This window comes from Sciurus carolinensis, chromosome 9 (assembly GCF_902686445.1).
Source record: "Sciurus carolinensis chromosome 9, mSciCar1.2, whole genome shotgun sequence".
Lineage (NCBI taxonomy): Eukaryota > Metazoa > Chordata > Mammalia > Rodentia > Sciuridae > Sciurus > Sciurus carolinensis.
This window is the reverse complement of record NC_062221.1, coordinates 70,865,051-70,880,575: the sequence shown is the minus strand read 5'-3', so window position 1 is coordinate 70,880,575 and position 15,525 is coordinate 70,865,051. Positions and strand designations below refer to the sequence as shown.

At 40.7% G+C, this 15,525-nt stretch overlaps 1 protein-coding gene across 1 annotated transcript in view; it reads right to left on the bottom strand.

Annotated features, from left to right (window-relative positions):
* Parp9 (poly(ADP-ribose) polymerase family member 9) overlaps positions 1-15,525 on the bottom strand; it is a 38,371-nt gene that overhangs the window by 3,834 nt on the left and 19,012 nt on the right. Inside the window, 6 exon segments of the mRNA XM_047565484.1 lie at positions 3,870-3,917; positions 3,920-4,037; positions 4,803-4,901; positions 4,904-4,944; positions 6,824-7,204; positions 11,048-11,081. Of these exon segments, the coding sequence (XP_047421440.1) occupies positions 3,870-3,917; positions 3,920-4,037; positions 4,803-4,901; positions 4,904-4,944; positions 6,824-7,204; positions 11,048-11,081 (721 nt within the window).

The following is a 15,525-nucleotide window of genomic DNA, read 5'->3' as shown; positions in this document are numbered from 1 at the left end:
AAGCTCAAATAATTACAGCACTTCAGGAGAAGAACAGACATAGCCTGAAAAGGAATTACCTCAGGGCAAGACACGGAGTGGCTGGAGCAGATACTAACTAAGTGCAAAGGGCACAAGTGGAGACTAATGACCAAAGCCCATAGGGCTTATCTGGCAGAGGGCCTTGGGGCAGATGGAACCAGGAGTCAGGCAACCCTCCCCACAACTCTGCCACCATCTAGATCAGTCTCAGAGAGAAAGGGAGAAAAACGACAAAACCTAATAGGAACTCAATTCAAGCCCTGAAGGGACTAAGAAATTTCTCAAAATAACCAAGTTCAACTTGAATTGTCAAGATGGAGTTTTCCAGATCTTTGGACATGGAAACTTGATAGCTAGGTAAAGTTCTGCTACAGAGCCATAAAGACACTAATTCCCACATTTCAGCTTTGGGACTATACATTTTAGTCATTGTTAAACATACAGATATTGCAACGAAAGGCTTGAGGAAGTATGGGAGCACAGAGGAGGAATCAACTCACTGGGCCTGCAGGAGTTGGGGAAGGGGCCAACCAGGAGAGGCCGTTTGAGCTAGGTCTTAAGAAAGAACAGGAGTCTGAGTAGCTTCAAAGGCTGAGGAAGGAAGGCCTTCCACACTGAAAGGCATAGAGGTTAGAAAGCATCCAGCATACATAAGAGAATATGGTCTTGGTATTCTGGCTTTCAGAGCTGAGTTTCGTGAGTAGAAAAAAAGTTTATGGCTAAAGTGTTAAGGAACATATGGGGTGATGAATCTGGTGAAAAATGTGGGATTTCCCTATATGCTGTGCTAAGGAGTTTGGGTTTTTATAGGAAACTAGGAATATAGATATTTAGCAAGAAGGTACTTTTTTGGCATGACAAGTCTGCTAATGGATGGACGGGGGTTTGTTTTGAGACAAGGAAAGGTAAATAGTCTATTTCTACATCAAGATGGACTAAGACAGTGAGAATAGAGAGGTGAGGCTGGATTGAGACCATTACAAAGCTTGAACCACAACAACCAGTATGAGAGTGAAGCAAAGGGAGGAATGGAGGATGATAATAACGTGCATGCTTGGGAGACTTGGTAGGTGGATGATGATGGCATTAGCCAAATCAGGGAGTAAGAAAACAAAAGGCATATTTCTTAAGGAAGAGCAAGGGCAAGAGAAGAGCCCAGTTTGAGATGCCTATGGGACAACGAGATAAAAATGTCTCCAAACCAGTCAATGATCTAGACCTGCACATCAGGAGATAGACAGGGGGTTAGAGTAAGAAATTTATAAGTCATCCTCATAGAAGGAGGAGTTGAGGGCATGGGAATAGGTGCCATCACCCAGGGGACACTGGAGGAAAAAAGTAGACTTCCTGCAGAACATAGGAGAACACCATTTAAAGGATGGACTCACTGTATGATAAATTATAAGGGCAAGAACTCTGGTTTTTACTTATCGCTATATCTCTCTTACCCCAGCCCAAGGCCTGATTCATACAATGTGCTTAATGAATGTGGAATGAATGAATTATGGTAATAAGGGAACTACACATGCGTAAGCTACTTTTGGCTGCATTTAACCAAGTCCTACAAGCAAGGGATGAACCCAGAATATAACCAGCTGGAATGCAAGTATAGAAAGAAAAAAAAAATAAAGTTTTATTAGCAGAAGCCTCCTCTGCCTGTGGTTGGCCATCTAAATTGACTGAGAGTCCCATAATTTAGAAAACTGTAAGGCTGAAAAAGTCAAGAGCTTTTGTACTCCAAATGAGAACAGCTTCAGTGGTGATAAGATGGGTGCATCCTGGGCTTGTCTAGAACTTTCAGTTTAGAGAGTTTTCACTGCTCTGCAGAGATGAGTTCATTGGTGCAGGTTACATTATGAGTAGTGTCTCCCTATGCAATCTATTGCCCAAACTACGCCTAGGCAGTGACAATGAAGCTAATGGGCAGCGGGTGGGCAAAAACATAAATGCCAATAGGAAAAAACAATTCTTGAGGTTTAAAGGCTGCATGGAGGGGTAGGGATATAGCTCAGGGGTAGAGCACTTGCCTGACATGTACAGACCTGATTTCTATCAGCACTGTGGAAAAGAAAATAAAGAAAGAGACTATATGAAGACGTACACTAGGCCACAAGGGAATAGGCCCTGTGCCTGCTGAGTTTTTAAAAGGAACCACATTGCTGAGGAAATCACAAGTCAGGGTACAACAGCCTGAGAACATTCTAAACTAGAGGCAATCCAAGGTCCCCTGGTAGGCAGTGGGTCTAGAAATGGTCAAGGGCCATGACACATAAGGAAGATTTTTCCCAGAGTGTGAAACTAGGGTCTTACTCCATTCCCAGAATAGGGAGTTCTCCTGTGTTCCTTTCCAGCAGCACAGGATAAATAGTGTGGGCCAGTGATCTTCTCCTCTTTCAAATGAGTTTTCAATGCAATCTTCTATTCCTTCTCACATCATTATCTAGGGTGCATTGGGGGGGGGCGATACCTCACCCTCATGCCTTAAGAGAAAACAGCCTGAGCTTGAGGCTGATGAAGACAAGACTGGATAAAACTTTGGGTCTGTCTTGTTTTGGTGTGCATCTCAGATGTTTTGGGGCGCATCTTAGATGTTTTGGGGAGAAAGATGTAAATTGATGTTGGGTAAGAAATTAGCAATGCCAGGCACAGGATTAAAAAGAGGGTCCTCATCAGATTTGGAAAACAGAAAGATCTCAGTAAGAGTAGTTTCAGTTGAAGTGGAATGGGGAGTGCAGAGAAGCCCATTAAGGAGCAATGGAAGCTGTAGATTTAAGACTGTGGCGATGAAGGGACCATACTGCTTCCACTCCCAACTGCACTCAAAAAAATTCTCGGTGGAGATTCATTTATCTACTTCTAACCCCAGGAATTGTTTATATTCAATTTTTACTCCTGGTATTACCTATGTTCTCTCTGGGACAAAGAAAACATGATTTTCAGATCTTCTGCTTTCTAGAAACAGAGACTATTAGAATTGGTTCCACAGCAAGAATCATGCTACAGTCTTAAGGTAAAGATCCCATGTTTAGTGGACCAGACAAACCCAAGTCGCACTGCAAGGGACCTATCCATGATTATGACTTAAGTTCTTCGAGAGCTCTAAAGCCAGAATTTTCCATTAGCCACAGAAGAGGAAAGGGTACAATATAGAGGTTATCTAAGTTTGTACAACTGAAGAGACACATGGAAGCTACATGTCGTACTTTAGCTGAGAAGGATCCTAAGATGCTATTCACTTTACCTGCCAGATCATACCTAATTTGTCCACAAGCAAGCTACAGGAAATATGAGAATAAGAAACAAAAGACCAGCTGTCCCTTTTTTTTTCTTTTTCTTTTTTGAGATGAGGTCTTGCTATGTTGCCTAAGTTGGTCTCAAACTTTTGGGCTCAAGCAATCTCCTGCCTCAGCCTCCAAGTAGCTGTGGCTATGGGTACACACACACAGCAGCCCAGCTGAAGACCAATTATCTTAAATTTGGGAAAATATCCTATTAATTAAGAGATGAGGATCATACCACTGGCATTACTTATAATTACAGATAAATAAGCCCCAAAGGAGAGAGGGAGCCCCAGGTGTTTTCTGCAGATAGGATATAGAAACAGAAATGAGAAAAAACAGTAACTGTAGATCTACTGCTCACATTGTCATCAATATAAAACCCTAGTCAAAAAAAAAAGATATAAAGAAAATTAAAAATATAATCCTTTCCAAAAGACTACCTCTCAACTGCAGTCACAAATGATCCCCGCCCCAGCAACAAATGCTATAGTGGTGAGCCACCTGCTGATGTCTGCTCTCACAATTCCCACAAAAAAATAGTTCCCACAGTCAGGGTTGAACACCTACCACAAGAGTACAATCTCTGAAAGCCCACTCTGCATACCACATTGCAGACTGGTGTGGAACCTGCTGAAACAACCTGTGGCTCACAGGCTCCTTAGAAGTTCTCCGTTCCATCATTTTCTTCTTTCTTTGGAAGGCAGCCTGAAGAACCACATTGTCTATTGTCTCCACCTAAAACCAAGGAAAGAAAAACCAGGTAACCTATTCAACTGCCTCTTGCATGTATATAGATAAGGCATTTATGTATACATTAATTTGCAGGCAATTTGCTTTTCATATAAAATTGCAATAACAGTCTATCCTGGCCCCTTATCCTTCCTAGTTTGACTCTTAACTCTCAAAATCCTTGTTACTTCTTCTTCTTTTTTTTAATATTATAATTTTAGTTGTAGGTGGACACAATATGTTTATTTTATTTTTATTGTGGTGCTGAGGATTAAACCCCGGGGCCTCACGCATGCTAGGTGAGTGCTCTACCACTGAGGCACAACCCCAGCTGCAGTTTCAATTGATTCCTTTAATAAAACTTTTTCAATTGATTCATTTAATAAAATTTCATTGGCATAACCATGTGTTAGGCACAGGTAAAGAAACCCGGTAACAGCGCATAGTGTCTGCCCTTTTAAAGAACATAGATTAGTGAAAGATAATAATGACAGTGTGATAAACACTATTCCATTTTCTTTCCTTTGTTTTGATCAAAGATAGAGGGATCACGGCTTCCTGGATTTCGAATCTAGGCTTCGGAACAGCCAAACATCATTTCTACATACTGATGCATCGGACCCATGTGCCTGCCTTCTTCCAGTCTTACCCCTAAGATTCGCGACCACTGAGCAGCTAGTTTAGTGTCTTTGTCAGACGAGCTCTCTTCTGGCTATAGAACCAAGAAATTAATAGCAAGAGAAGAAAAAATCATCCCTTAATTAGGTATACCTTTATAAACCTGCAAACCATATTTTCAAACTGATTCTTTCGATCCATAAGTTCTTGAGTTAAAGGTGCTGGATATCGTAGAAATGTGATTTTTTTTTTTTCATTTCATCCTGATTTTGTGTTTGCTGATCTGTCCATTGTCCTAAAATAGGTAACACAAAACCTTGTCTTAATGCTCTGTGAGAAGGAGTTTGTAAAGCAATTTAATTAAACAATTCCTAGAAATTTGAAGGAAGAGATTTGCTAGTTTAAAGCATATGCCTCATATTGCTTAGGACATACGAAAAGAGCTACAATACAATTAGAAGTCGTAAGACAAAATTTGTCCTCAGATGATCTGGATCATGAGGTTGAAGGGTTAAAAAGAAAAAAAGCATACAGTGTATGCTTTCCCCACAATCAATACTGTAATTGTAATACTGATCTACTTTATGCTTTGAACATAACCCTTGCTGCTCTGCTACTGCAACTTATTTTTTAAATGGACATGTTTATTCTCTTCCTCTCTCCCTCTCTCCCTGCTCCTCCCTAAGCTCTCGCCATCCTAATCTCAGGGGAAACAGAATTATCTTTCTTTCCCATCCTGGACAGAGTTATCTGTCCCTGAGTACATACCCACCATAGGAATGAGGTAATCCCACACTTTGGGGATGTACCAGATCTTAGAAATGACTCTCTCCAAATTAACAATGAATTACAAACCTCCAGACAGAGAACACATGGAATGTAGCCTTTGAGTCACCTCTTTATAAGCCCCCTGTTTCCTGCTGACGGGCAAATCATAGCCTTTGGGATAGGAGTCCTCTGTGTTTCTCCTTTGTTAGCAAAAATAAAAACTGAAAGGGCTGGGGATGTAGTTCCGATAAAGAAGGCCCCTGGGTTCAATCCCCAGTGCCTCCACAAAAGAAAAAAAATCATCTGAACTCTCTCATGTGACTTAAAAATCTTGTATAATCTAAGGCCCCTACTGGTAGTTTTAAGTCTTGAAACTTTCTATCTTTGCCTAGCTAACTGCACTTATTATTTAGTTCTCCATCTATGGTACCTCCTTTGAGAAGCTCTCCCCTGACACCTCAAGTCTGGGGGTAAGGTGCCTCTCCTCACTGCGCTCCCAGAGCACTTTCACCCCTCTATCATTACTTACCTGTCCTGTCCCAAGTAGACTTTGGAGCAGGAACAATATCCACCTTGTTATTGTGAGTACCTAGCACAATGCATGGCAACATATACCATGAATGCAATATGCAGTCATTGAGAAAATGAAGGAAATAATCTGCTATTCTTAGGGTAGAATTTTAAAAGGCATGATTTCTAGTTAGCTTTTGGGTTCTGTTAAAAGAACCTCTCCCAGACCAATTCCCATGGTTATCTTGATGAGTTTATGCCCCACTTGAATGGAGATATTTAAGTGTACCTCATATTACCAGTGAATACTTTAATTTTGATGACAGGGCTCCAAGTAAGCAATTTTATGGTTCCTAATCCGGCACTAATGAATAAATACAATAAACTCAATGAAAGAAACAAGCATGTGGAAAGTGTGTATGTTTGAATGCTCCCAACTGCAGAAATGTGAGGTGCTTATTTTAGCCAGGACTTGGCTTAGGTTTTACCCGAGGCTTTCAATTCATTCACCTCTCAGGCAATCTATGTCATTATAAGTAAACCCAATGATGTGTGTGTGTGTGTGTGTGTGTGTGTGTGTGTGTGTGTTTTCATTCATTAATAAATAACCCTGATGGTAGAAAGAGGGCCCAAAACTGCCTTATAAAATTTATGAGGGATGGAGATAGGGATGGAGGTATAGCTCAGTACTGGAGCATTTACCTAGCATGTGCCAGGGCCTGGATTCAATTCCCATTACCATTAAAAATGAAAGTTTACAACCTAACAGTGAACCAGAAGAGTTTGCTCTCTCCTTTTCCATTCTACCTCTTAACCACATACATACAATCACACTCACACCCAAAAGAAGAAACAGTTGGTAGAGCTGACTCCTAATTAAAAAGGAAGTTACTCACCTGACAAGATCCAAAGGTCTTGCTCCTTTTTCCTTGTCATTTTCTCCTGAACTTCACACAGCATATGTTCAATGTTCATAACCACCTCAATGAGGTCAGCCTGGGGTCCTCTGATCTCTAAAAATGCCCTTCCTGGACTGATGAGCTCTAAAATGGAGACACTTGAGGTTTTCTGAAGTTGAGATAAAATGTCATGTTCCTTTTTCCCAAGGTGGAGAATATGACTATTCTCAATGCTGTGGTTGTTCTGGGATGTCAGTATCTTTTGGATCCATGCTTTGGCCTCATACATCTCTTCCTTGTTGCATCCCATCAGATCAATGGCAGGAGACCCAGCTTCAAGCCCATTTTCTCTTTGCTCCCCGTTAGTCCGCTGGGGAACTAAAACAACTATCATGAGCAACCATAGAAGGCTGGTGGTTTTTAAAATAGTACAGAACAAAACACCATGGCTAGTGTTTACCCCAATGATATCTTCACCATTATCAGCACTGAAAGTTGCACTGGTTATAAAGACAAACAACATGCATTATTTATAGCCTCCTTGGAAGCACAGAGTAGCTCCTAAGAAGCTGGCTTTATTATATCTGGCCTCTACTCTGTGGCATTTGTCAATTCACAGATGAGTTTACCTTGTGATCTCAATCTGGATAGTAACTAAGTATTGTTTCCTGCTGAATGAAGTTTTCCTTAACCTCTTCCTTCTGCCAGGTTTAAAATCAAACATCTCTGAAAGCCATAGAGTTCAAGGAGTGAAATTTATTTAATTGTTTTCGGTTTTGGTTTTGGTACCTGGGATTGAACCCATGGATGCTTAACCACTGAGCCACATCCCCAGCCCTTTATATTTTGAGACAGATCTCACTAAGACTCACTAAGTTTCTGGCTGGCTTTGAACTTAACAATCCTCCTACCTCAGCTCTCCCAATTCACTGGGATTACAGTGTGAGCCTGGCATGAAACTTATTTTAAAAAACAATCAAACACAAATCCCTGATAATAAAAGTAACACATGCCTATAACTGGAAAATTAGAAATTTATCAGAGTATACTGAAAAGAAGAAATGCCTATAATTCCACTACCCAGAAATCCTTATTATATCTTATCTTTGTTTAATCAGACAAGATGGGCCTTCTTCTGCTTAAAGGATAAAATTGGGCATCACCCTTCTCCATCACCACAGCAAGCATTTAAAGCTTAGATACTGCTGCTACTGGACATAGTACATTCTAGGAGAAAGGAAAGGAAAACCTGATTCTAATCACCCATCTGTACTCTTCACAAGAGGTAGAGATAATTAAGGTGACTCTGAAACTCAAATTGCAAAAAAAAAAAAAAAAAAAAAAGGAGGAGGGAATAGGGAATGGACTAATTGAGAGAAAATTAAAGGCTGGGGCTGTAGCTCAATGGCAGAGTGCTTGCCTAGCACGTGTGAGGCATTGGATTCAATCCTAGCACCACATAAAAATCACAAATAAAGGCATTCGGTCCATCTACAACTACAAAATTTTAAAGAGAGGAAATTAATAGATTTTGCAGTATCTAGGATATATGAAGAATTCCTAAAATTATTTAAAAAAAAAGAAAAAGAAAAAAAAGAAACCACCCAGTAGTTAGTCAGGCAAAGTTTTCACAGGAAAGGAAACCTGAATGATCCCATAAGCTATGTGAAAAAAAGATGCTTATTCTTACTGGCAATCAGGAATTGAAAAACCATCCACCAGACTGGCAAAATTCTTTACTCTGTCAATATCAAGTTGTCAGAAAGGATGCAGAGCAACTGGAACTCAGATGAAGCTTTATGGGGATGAATTTCAGAGACAATTTTTGAGGGGGAAAAAAGTAAGTTGAACACATATTATATTCTAGGCCTTGTTCCAAGGGCTTTACATGTATTATTTTACTCACGCCTCACAACTGAGTCCCATGTACAAATAGGAGAACTGGTAAAGACTCAGAGTGTCATTAAGTAACTTGCCCATGGTTATAGAATCAGTTAGTGCTGGTCATGAAGTCAATATGGTGTGGACATCTGACTCCAGCGCTTGCATAATTGGCACCTATCTTAGTGACCTGGACAATAAGAGAACAAGCTTCTTTCTCCCGATAGTGTCTTGGTTAGCCTCAAGAACTATGAAAAAGCACAAGGATAGAACTATGAACTGAGAGGGGAAGGAAGGCTTCTTGCTGAAAAAATAAAAGCCCATGTTTTAGTTTTAAAATATTTTCCATTTATAAGCTAAAATTTTAGAAAGTAGTAAGAAAAATATTTTAATTGGAGCATACTTTTTGGTGGTTTCAAACCCTTGCTTAGGAGCTGTACTATTTTTTAGGAGAAATCTGAAATGTGCAAGATGGGACTTCATTAATCTGTCATTATTAGGAAAGAAGAATTGTTCATCTAGATAACTAAGTTCAGACCACTAAAAGATACTCTTCTAGCACCAAAAACACATTTAACGATTTATTAGGCTAAATAATACTAATGAAAACATGCTTCTCTGCCTTCCCAACTAATTTAACCTTTGCTTAATAATCTGAGAGGATCATCAATCATTATGACTGTCAATTATTGTCCTGTGCTATCTAATTACTTTACAGATATCCTAAAGAATTACTGAAACAAAAGGTGACATTTGCCCATGAATCAGATTAATGACACATAGACCTTGCACTGCGCCTTTTCCGTATGAGCTTCATCTTAACACTCCTCTTGTCTAGCTACCCCATATTCCTTGTGGTTCCCCAAACATACACTGCATTTGTTTGCTCATGTGGGTTTCTTGGGTGCTGCACCCACAACCTCCACACATATACACTGATCATTGAAAACCTTGCCATTCTCAAAGCCTAATGTAGAATCAGGTCTTATCCATGAAGCCCTTCTTTTCTTTTCTTTTTTTTTTTTTTTTTTGGTACCAGGGATTTGAACCCAGGAGTGCTTCACCACTGAGCCACATCCCCAGCCCTTTTTGTATTTATTTAGAGACTAGGTCTCCCTGAGTTGCTGAGGGCCTCCTAAATTGCTGAGGTTGGCTTTGAACTTGCAATCTCCTGTCTCAGTCTCCCAAGCCACCACACCGGGCCATGAAGCCATTCTTGATCCCTCCCAGTCAAAAGAAATCTCTTCTTCCTTCGGCCACCAGGGGAGTGTGTCCACCTTCCCATCTCATCTTGTTCCCTGGCATTTGTTAATGCTTTGTAATTTCCAGACCATCTTTACATACATAATCTCCAACTATCCTCATGATAGGTCCTGTTATTATCATCATTTTACGGACAATGGATAGGCTTATAAAAGGCACATTCCTGGTCAATTCCTCCTTCTTCGCTTTTTTTTTTTTGTTAATTATTGTTCTATTCAGTTCCTTCGTCACTTTTCGAAATGCTGAGCCACTGAACATTCCATTTCAGTTCCCTCAAATTCCACTAAAGGAATAAGTCAGGAGATAAAGCTAATCCTCAACACGCCCTAACAACCAGAAACTGGTTTTAATACAGGGCTCTCAACCTGATTCAGCTGCACACACTGATTAGGGAGCATTAAAAAATATCTGCTTGATCCAGATTCAGAGTTTCTGAATCTGAATCTGTAGGGTTGGGAGCTAACACCTCCCACCCTCTGTGTGTGTGTGTGTGTGTGTGTGTGTGTGTGTGTGTGTGTTTTTGAAGTTTCCATCATGATCCCAGTGACTACTCAGGTTTGGGTAGTATTGGGTTAACCCATTTATCTGTTATTACTGAGAGGCATTTTCTGTAATTACTAATGCATAACTCCATGTAAATGTTTGGGTATGAACATCTGACTAGCTTAGCCAGTTTATGGGAGGGCAGAATTTGTTATTAGAAAAAAATTATAAACATTTATTTGTAATGAACTACCCACACTGTGGATTATCTACTGCATTTACACTTAACTTCTCTGTCAGTATCATGAAATCAGATTGAGCAAGAACAGACTCACAGTCAGGTATAAAGTAGGTTGGTGTCCACAGCAGGAGCACAGGGAACTCCATTGGTTTATTCTCCTTATCCTTTCATTAGTTTAGATGATCAAGAACAGAATGAGTGCTGGGGATATAGCTCAGTTGGTAGAGTGCTTGCCTCACAGGCACAAGGCCCTGGGTTCAATCCCCAGTATCCACCCCACCTCCAAAAAACAAAAACCAGAATGAGTCTAAAATGGGAAAACTCTACTTCTAGGCCTGTGATTTCCTACTCACCACTGTAAATGTTGAGAGTCAGCACTCTGGAATACTTGTCATTTCATACATGAAAGCCTACAATAGCAAAATAGAGCACAGTCATAAGCAGGGATATAGTCCTTGTCCACCAAAATCTTGTTTATCTGTACCCAACACACTTGACTTCATCCCCACTGTCAACAAATCTAAAAGCAGATTTGAGGAAAGTCCTAGAGAACAGCAAGTGCAGCACCATAATCTACTAGAACACAGAGGACACAAATATAGGAAGGAAAACAAAATATCGTTAAACAATAAGAATGTATATTCTAAAGCAAAAAAATCATCCATTCATTCAACAGACCTTCATATCTGCTTATTACAGGTATTATGATGTTAACATGAATTAAAGCTATAGATATGTACTCTTCCTTGTTCAAAGTTGATACAATGGGCAGTACTTTATTAAGTACTATTAATGAGGTAAAATGTGATTTTGCTTTGCTTCTAAGTTTTAAAACAAGAAGTTTCTTGAGCTATAGACATTTTCTTTCTTTTTTCTTTTTTTAATATATATATTTTTAGTTGTTGATGGACCTTTAATTTTATTCATTTATTTGTATGCAGTGCTGAAATCAAACCCAGTGCCTCACACATGCTAGGCAAGCTCTCTACCACTAAGCCCAACCCCAGTCCTGACATGTTCTTATATATATATATATATATATATATATATATATATATATATATATTTTTTTTTAGTTGTACATGAACACAATACCTTTATTTTATTTATTTATTTTTATGTGGTGCTGAGGATTGAACCCAGAGCCTCACGTGTGCTAGGTGAGCACTGTGCCACTGAGTCACAACCCCAGCCTGGATTTTTTCTTCAAAAATTATAACTGCAGCTATTATTTCCAGGGCAAAAAGTCCTTGATTTTACCATATTTAGTTACCTGGAGAGGTTATGACAGGATACTTCCCTACCTTCCCCATCCAAGAACTTAGAAATAAAACAAATGAGGTACATTATCTGTTGATAAATAAACTAATAAGAAATGCCAGCCAGGAGTGGTGGCACACCCCTGTAATCCCAGCAGCTTGGGGGGCAGAGGCAGGAGGATCGTTAGTTCAAAGCCAGGTTCAGCCAGCTTAGTGAGCCCCCAAGCAACTCAGCAAGACCCTGTCTCTAAATAAAATATTAAAAAGGGCTGGGGTGCTGGGGAGTAGCTCAGACGGTATGAGGTGCTTGCCTTAGTAAGCACAAGGCCCTGGGTTCGATCCCCAGCACCGCAAAAAAAAAAAGGGCTGGGGATGTGACTTAGTGATAAGCACCCCTGGGTTCATCTCAAGTAACCCCCCCCAAAAAAAAAAACCGACATACACAATGATAAAAATCAGGTCTCTCTATAAGGTCATTTTAAAAGTCAGAATGTATTTATAGGGTAGAGATAATTAGGCAGGTCAATGACATAATTCTATATTTAGAAGACTCAAAAAACCTCCATCAGAAGCTTCTAGAACTCATTAAAGAATTCAGCAAAGTATCTGGATATAAAACTAACACTCACCATATTAGCTGCATTCCTATACACCAATGATGAATCAAGGAAGAGAAATCAGGAAAACTATCTTGGTTGACAATAGGTTCAAAAAAAATAAAATATTTGGGAATCATCTAACAAGAGGTGAAAGACCTCTACAATGAAAACTACAGAACCTAAAGAAAGAAGAATTGAATATCTTATAAGACGGAAAGACCTCCCATGTTCTTAGATAGGCAGAATTAATATTGTCAAAATGGCCATACTACCAAAAGCGCTATACAGATTTAATCAATTCCTCTCAAAATCCCAGTGACATTCTTCATAGAAATAAAAAAGCAGTCATAAAATTCATTTAGAAAAATAAGAGACTCAGAATAGCCAAAGCAATCCTCAGTAAGAAATGTGAAGTATGAAGCATCACAATACCAGACCTTAAATTATACTACAGAACTATAGTAACAAAAAGGGCATGGTTTTGGCACCAAAACAGACATGTAGACCAATAGAAGAGATAGAAGACACAGAGTCATACCAACATAAATACAATTATCTCATACTAGACAAAGGCGCCATAATATACATTGGGAGAAAAGATAGCCTCTTCAACAAAGGTGCTGAGAAAATTGGAAACCTATAGGTAGTAAAATGAAACTGAACCTCTACCTCTTACCCTGCACAAAACTCAACTCAAAGTGGATTAAGGGTCCGAGGCATTAACCAGAGACCCTGTACTTAATAGAAGAAAAAGTAGGACCTAACTCTCACCTGTTGGCTTAGGAACCAACTTCCTCATTAAGACTCCCAAAGCACAACAGTAAGATCAGAATCAATAAATGGAATGGTAGCAAACTAAAAAGCTTCTTCACCAAAAGGAAACAATCAAGAATGTGAACAAGAGCCTACAGAATTGAAAAAATCGTTACCACTGGCACCTCAGCTAGAGATTAATCGCCAGGATATACAAAAAACTAAAAAATTTAACACCAAAAAACCAAACAAACAACAAACAAAAAATACCCAATCAATAAATGGGCTAAGGGAACTGAACAGGCACTTCACAGAAGAAGAAATATAAATGGTCAAAAAATATGTGAAAAAATGTTTCACCATCTCTAGCAATTAGAGAATGCAAATAAAACTACACCTGAGCCCTGCATCGAAGACGGGCGCCAACATTGGGTGGTCGCAGTCCCGGAGCGAGTGGCAGGTGAGTCAGACCGCCTGCATAGGGAGGAAGCAGGCGGGCACCCAACCCGCCTGCCTTGCCGACTGGGCGGCGGACCAGCCATTCCCCCCAACCCACCAGGCCAAGACACACACTATCACTGAGCGACCCGCCCTGACCACCACACCGAGATCTGTTGCCATCTCAGAGCAAGCCGGCCAGAGGAGCCAGCCCGCCTGCCTCTCGGAGCTAGCCAGAGGCGCTTTATAGGGTTGGTGCAGGCATTTCGAATTATTCCTGAGGGCGTGGCCATCATCATCGGAAGGGTGGCTCCCTTCCTGAGACACCTACAGGAAACTATAGGACCTTTGACAAGACCCAGGAGCCAAGAAGAGGAGGTATTGAGAGACTCGGGACCAACTCGGAGCCACCGGGTGAGTCTCTCCCACTGGTCGGGTTCCCTGGATGGGGCAGTAGTCCTGAAATGCAGGGAACTTTGTGGAGTAGAGTGGCCCAGTGAGACTCCCCTGCTGGAGCCGAATACCCTTCAAACCGGGGAGCAATGCAGAGGAGGGCCGCACAGCGAGAGGCTTCCACGCAAGTGGGGGGTCTGAGTGCCCAGGCGGTAGCTATGGTCCCCAGGAAACGTAGCAGAGAGGGCCGCTCAGCTAGGGAGTCCCTCGTATGGGCTAGGCTCCCCAGCCCAGGTGGTAGGACAGAACCCCTGGAAACATCACAGAGGAGGGCTGCCCGTCCAGGTGGTATTCTGGACCAAAGGTGAACTAATAGGAGGAGAACTGCCCAACGAACTTCCCCACCCGTATAGTCTTCCCTGCTGGGCAAGGCTTTCCCACCAGGGCAGTAGAACAGAGACCAGCCCCAGATCAGACGTGCCCCAGTCTTCAGTCTAGTCCCCCCTTTGGCGGACCATCAGTCAACAGTGGAAGGCTCCTCTGCCTACTGACAGGGAAATACCCCACCTGAAGGCCACCATCCCTAGAGGGGCAGCTTCCTAGTGGAGCACCACATTATCAAGTTCCTTCCAGGACTTCAGGCTACTGAAGGCTAGAGTTGAGTTATTAGAAATCTACAGAGACAATATTAGTCAATAGAGGAAATCTGCAATGTCTCACAGTTTCACTACTAGAGGGGTAGATACCTGAGCAATATGAGAAAACAAGGGAGAAAATGTCCCAAACAAACCTAGAGGGTATAGCAATAAAATCCAATGGACAGCAGGGCAGAAGAAATGTCAGAAAGGGAGTTCAGAATGGTACATAATTAAAATGATCAGAGAGCAAATGCAGGCTTTGAATGATTCACACCACTCAACAGTTAAAAGAGCAAATGTGGGAAGCAAAAGATCATTTCAATAAAGAGTTAGAGATACTGAAAAAAAATCAGACAGAAATACTTGAAATGAAGGAAATAATAAACCAAATTAAGAACTCCATAGAAAGCATAACCAATAGGATAGAACACCTGGAAGACAGAACCTCAAGACATTGAAGACCAAAATATTTAACCTTGAAAACCAGTGAAAAACAGAGAAGATGGTAAGAAATCAGGTAACAGAATCTACAAGAATTAGGGATATCAATGAAAGGGCCAAATTTAAAAGAAGCTATGGGATAGAGGAAGGACAGAGAAACAAACCAAAGGAATGAACAATCTATTCAATGAAATAATATCAGAAAATTTCCCAAAATCTGAGAACAAAATGGAAAATCAAATACAAGAGGCTTAGAGGACTCCAAATACACAAAATTACAACAGACTCACACCAAGACACATTATAATGA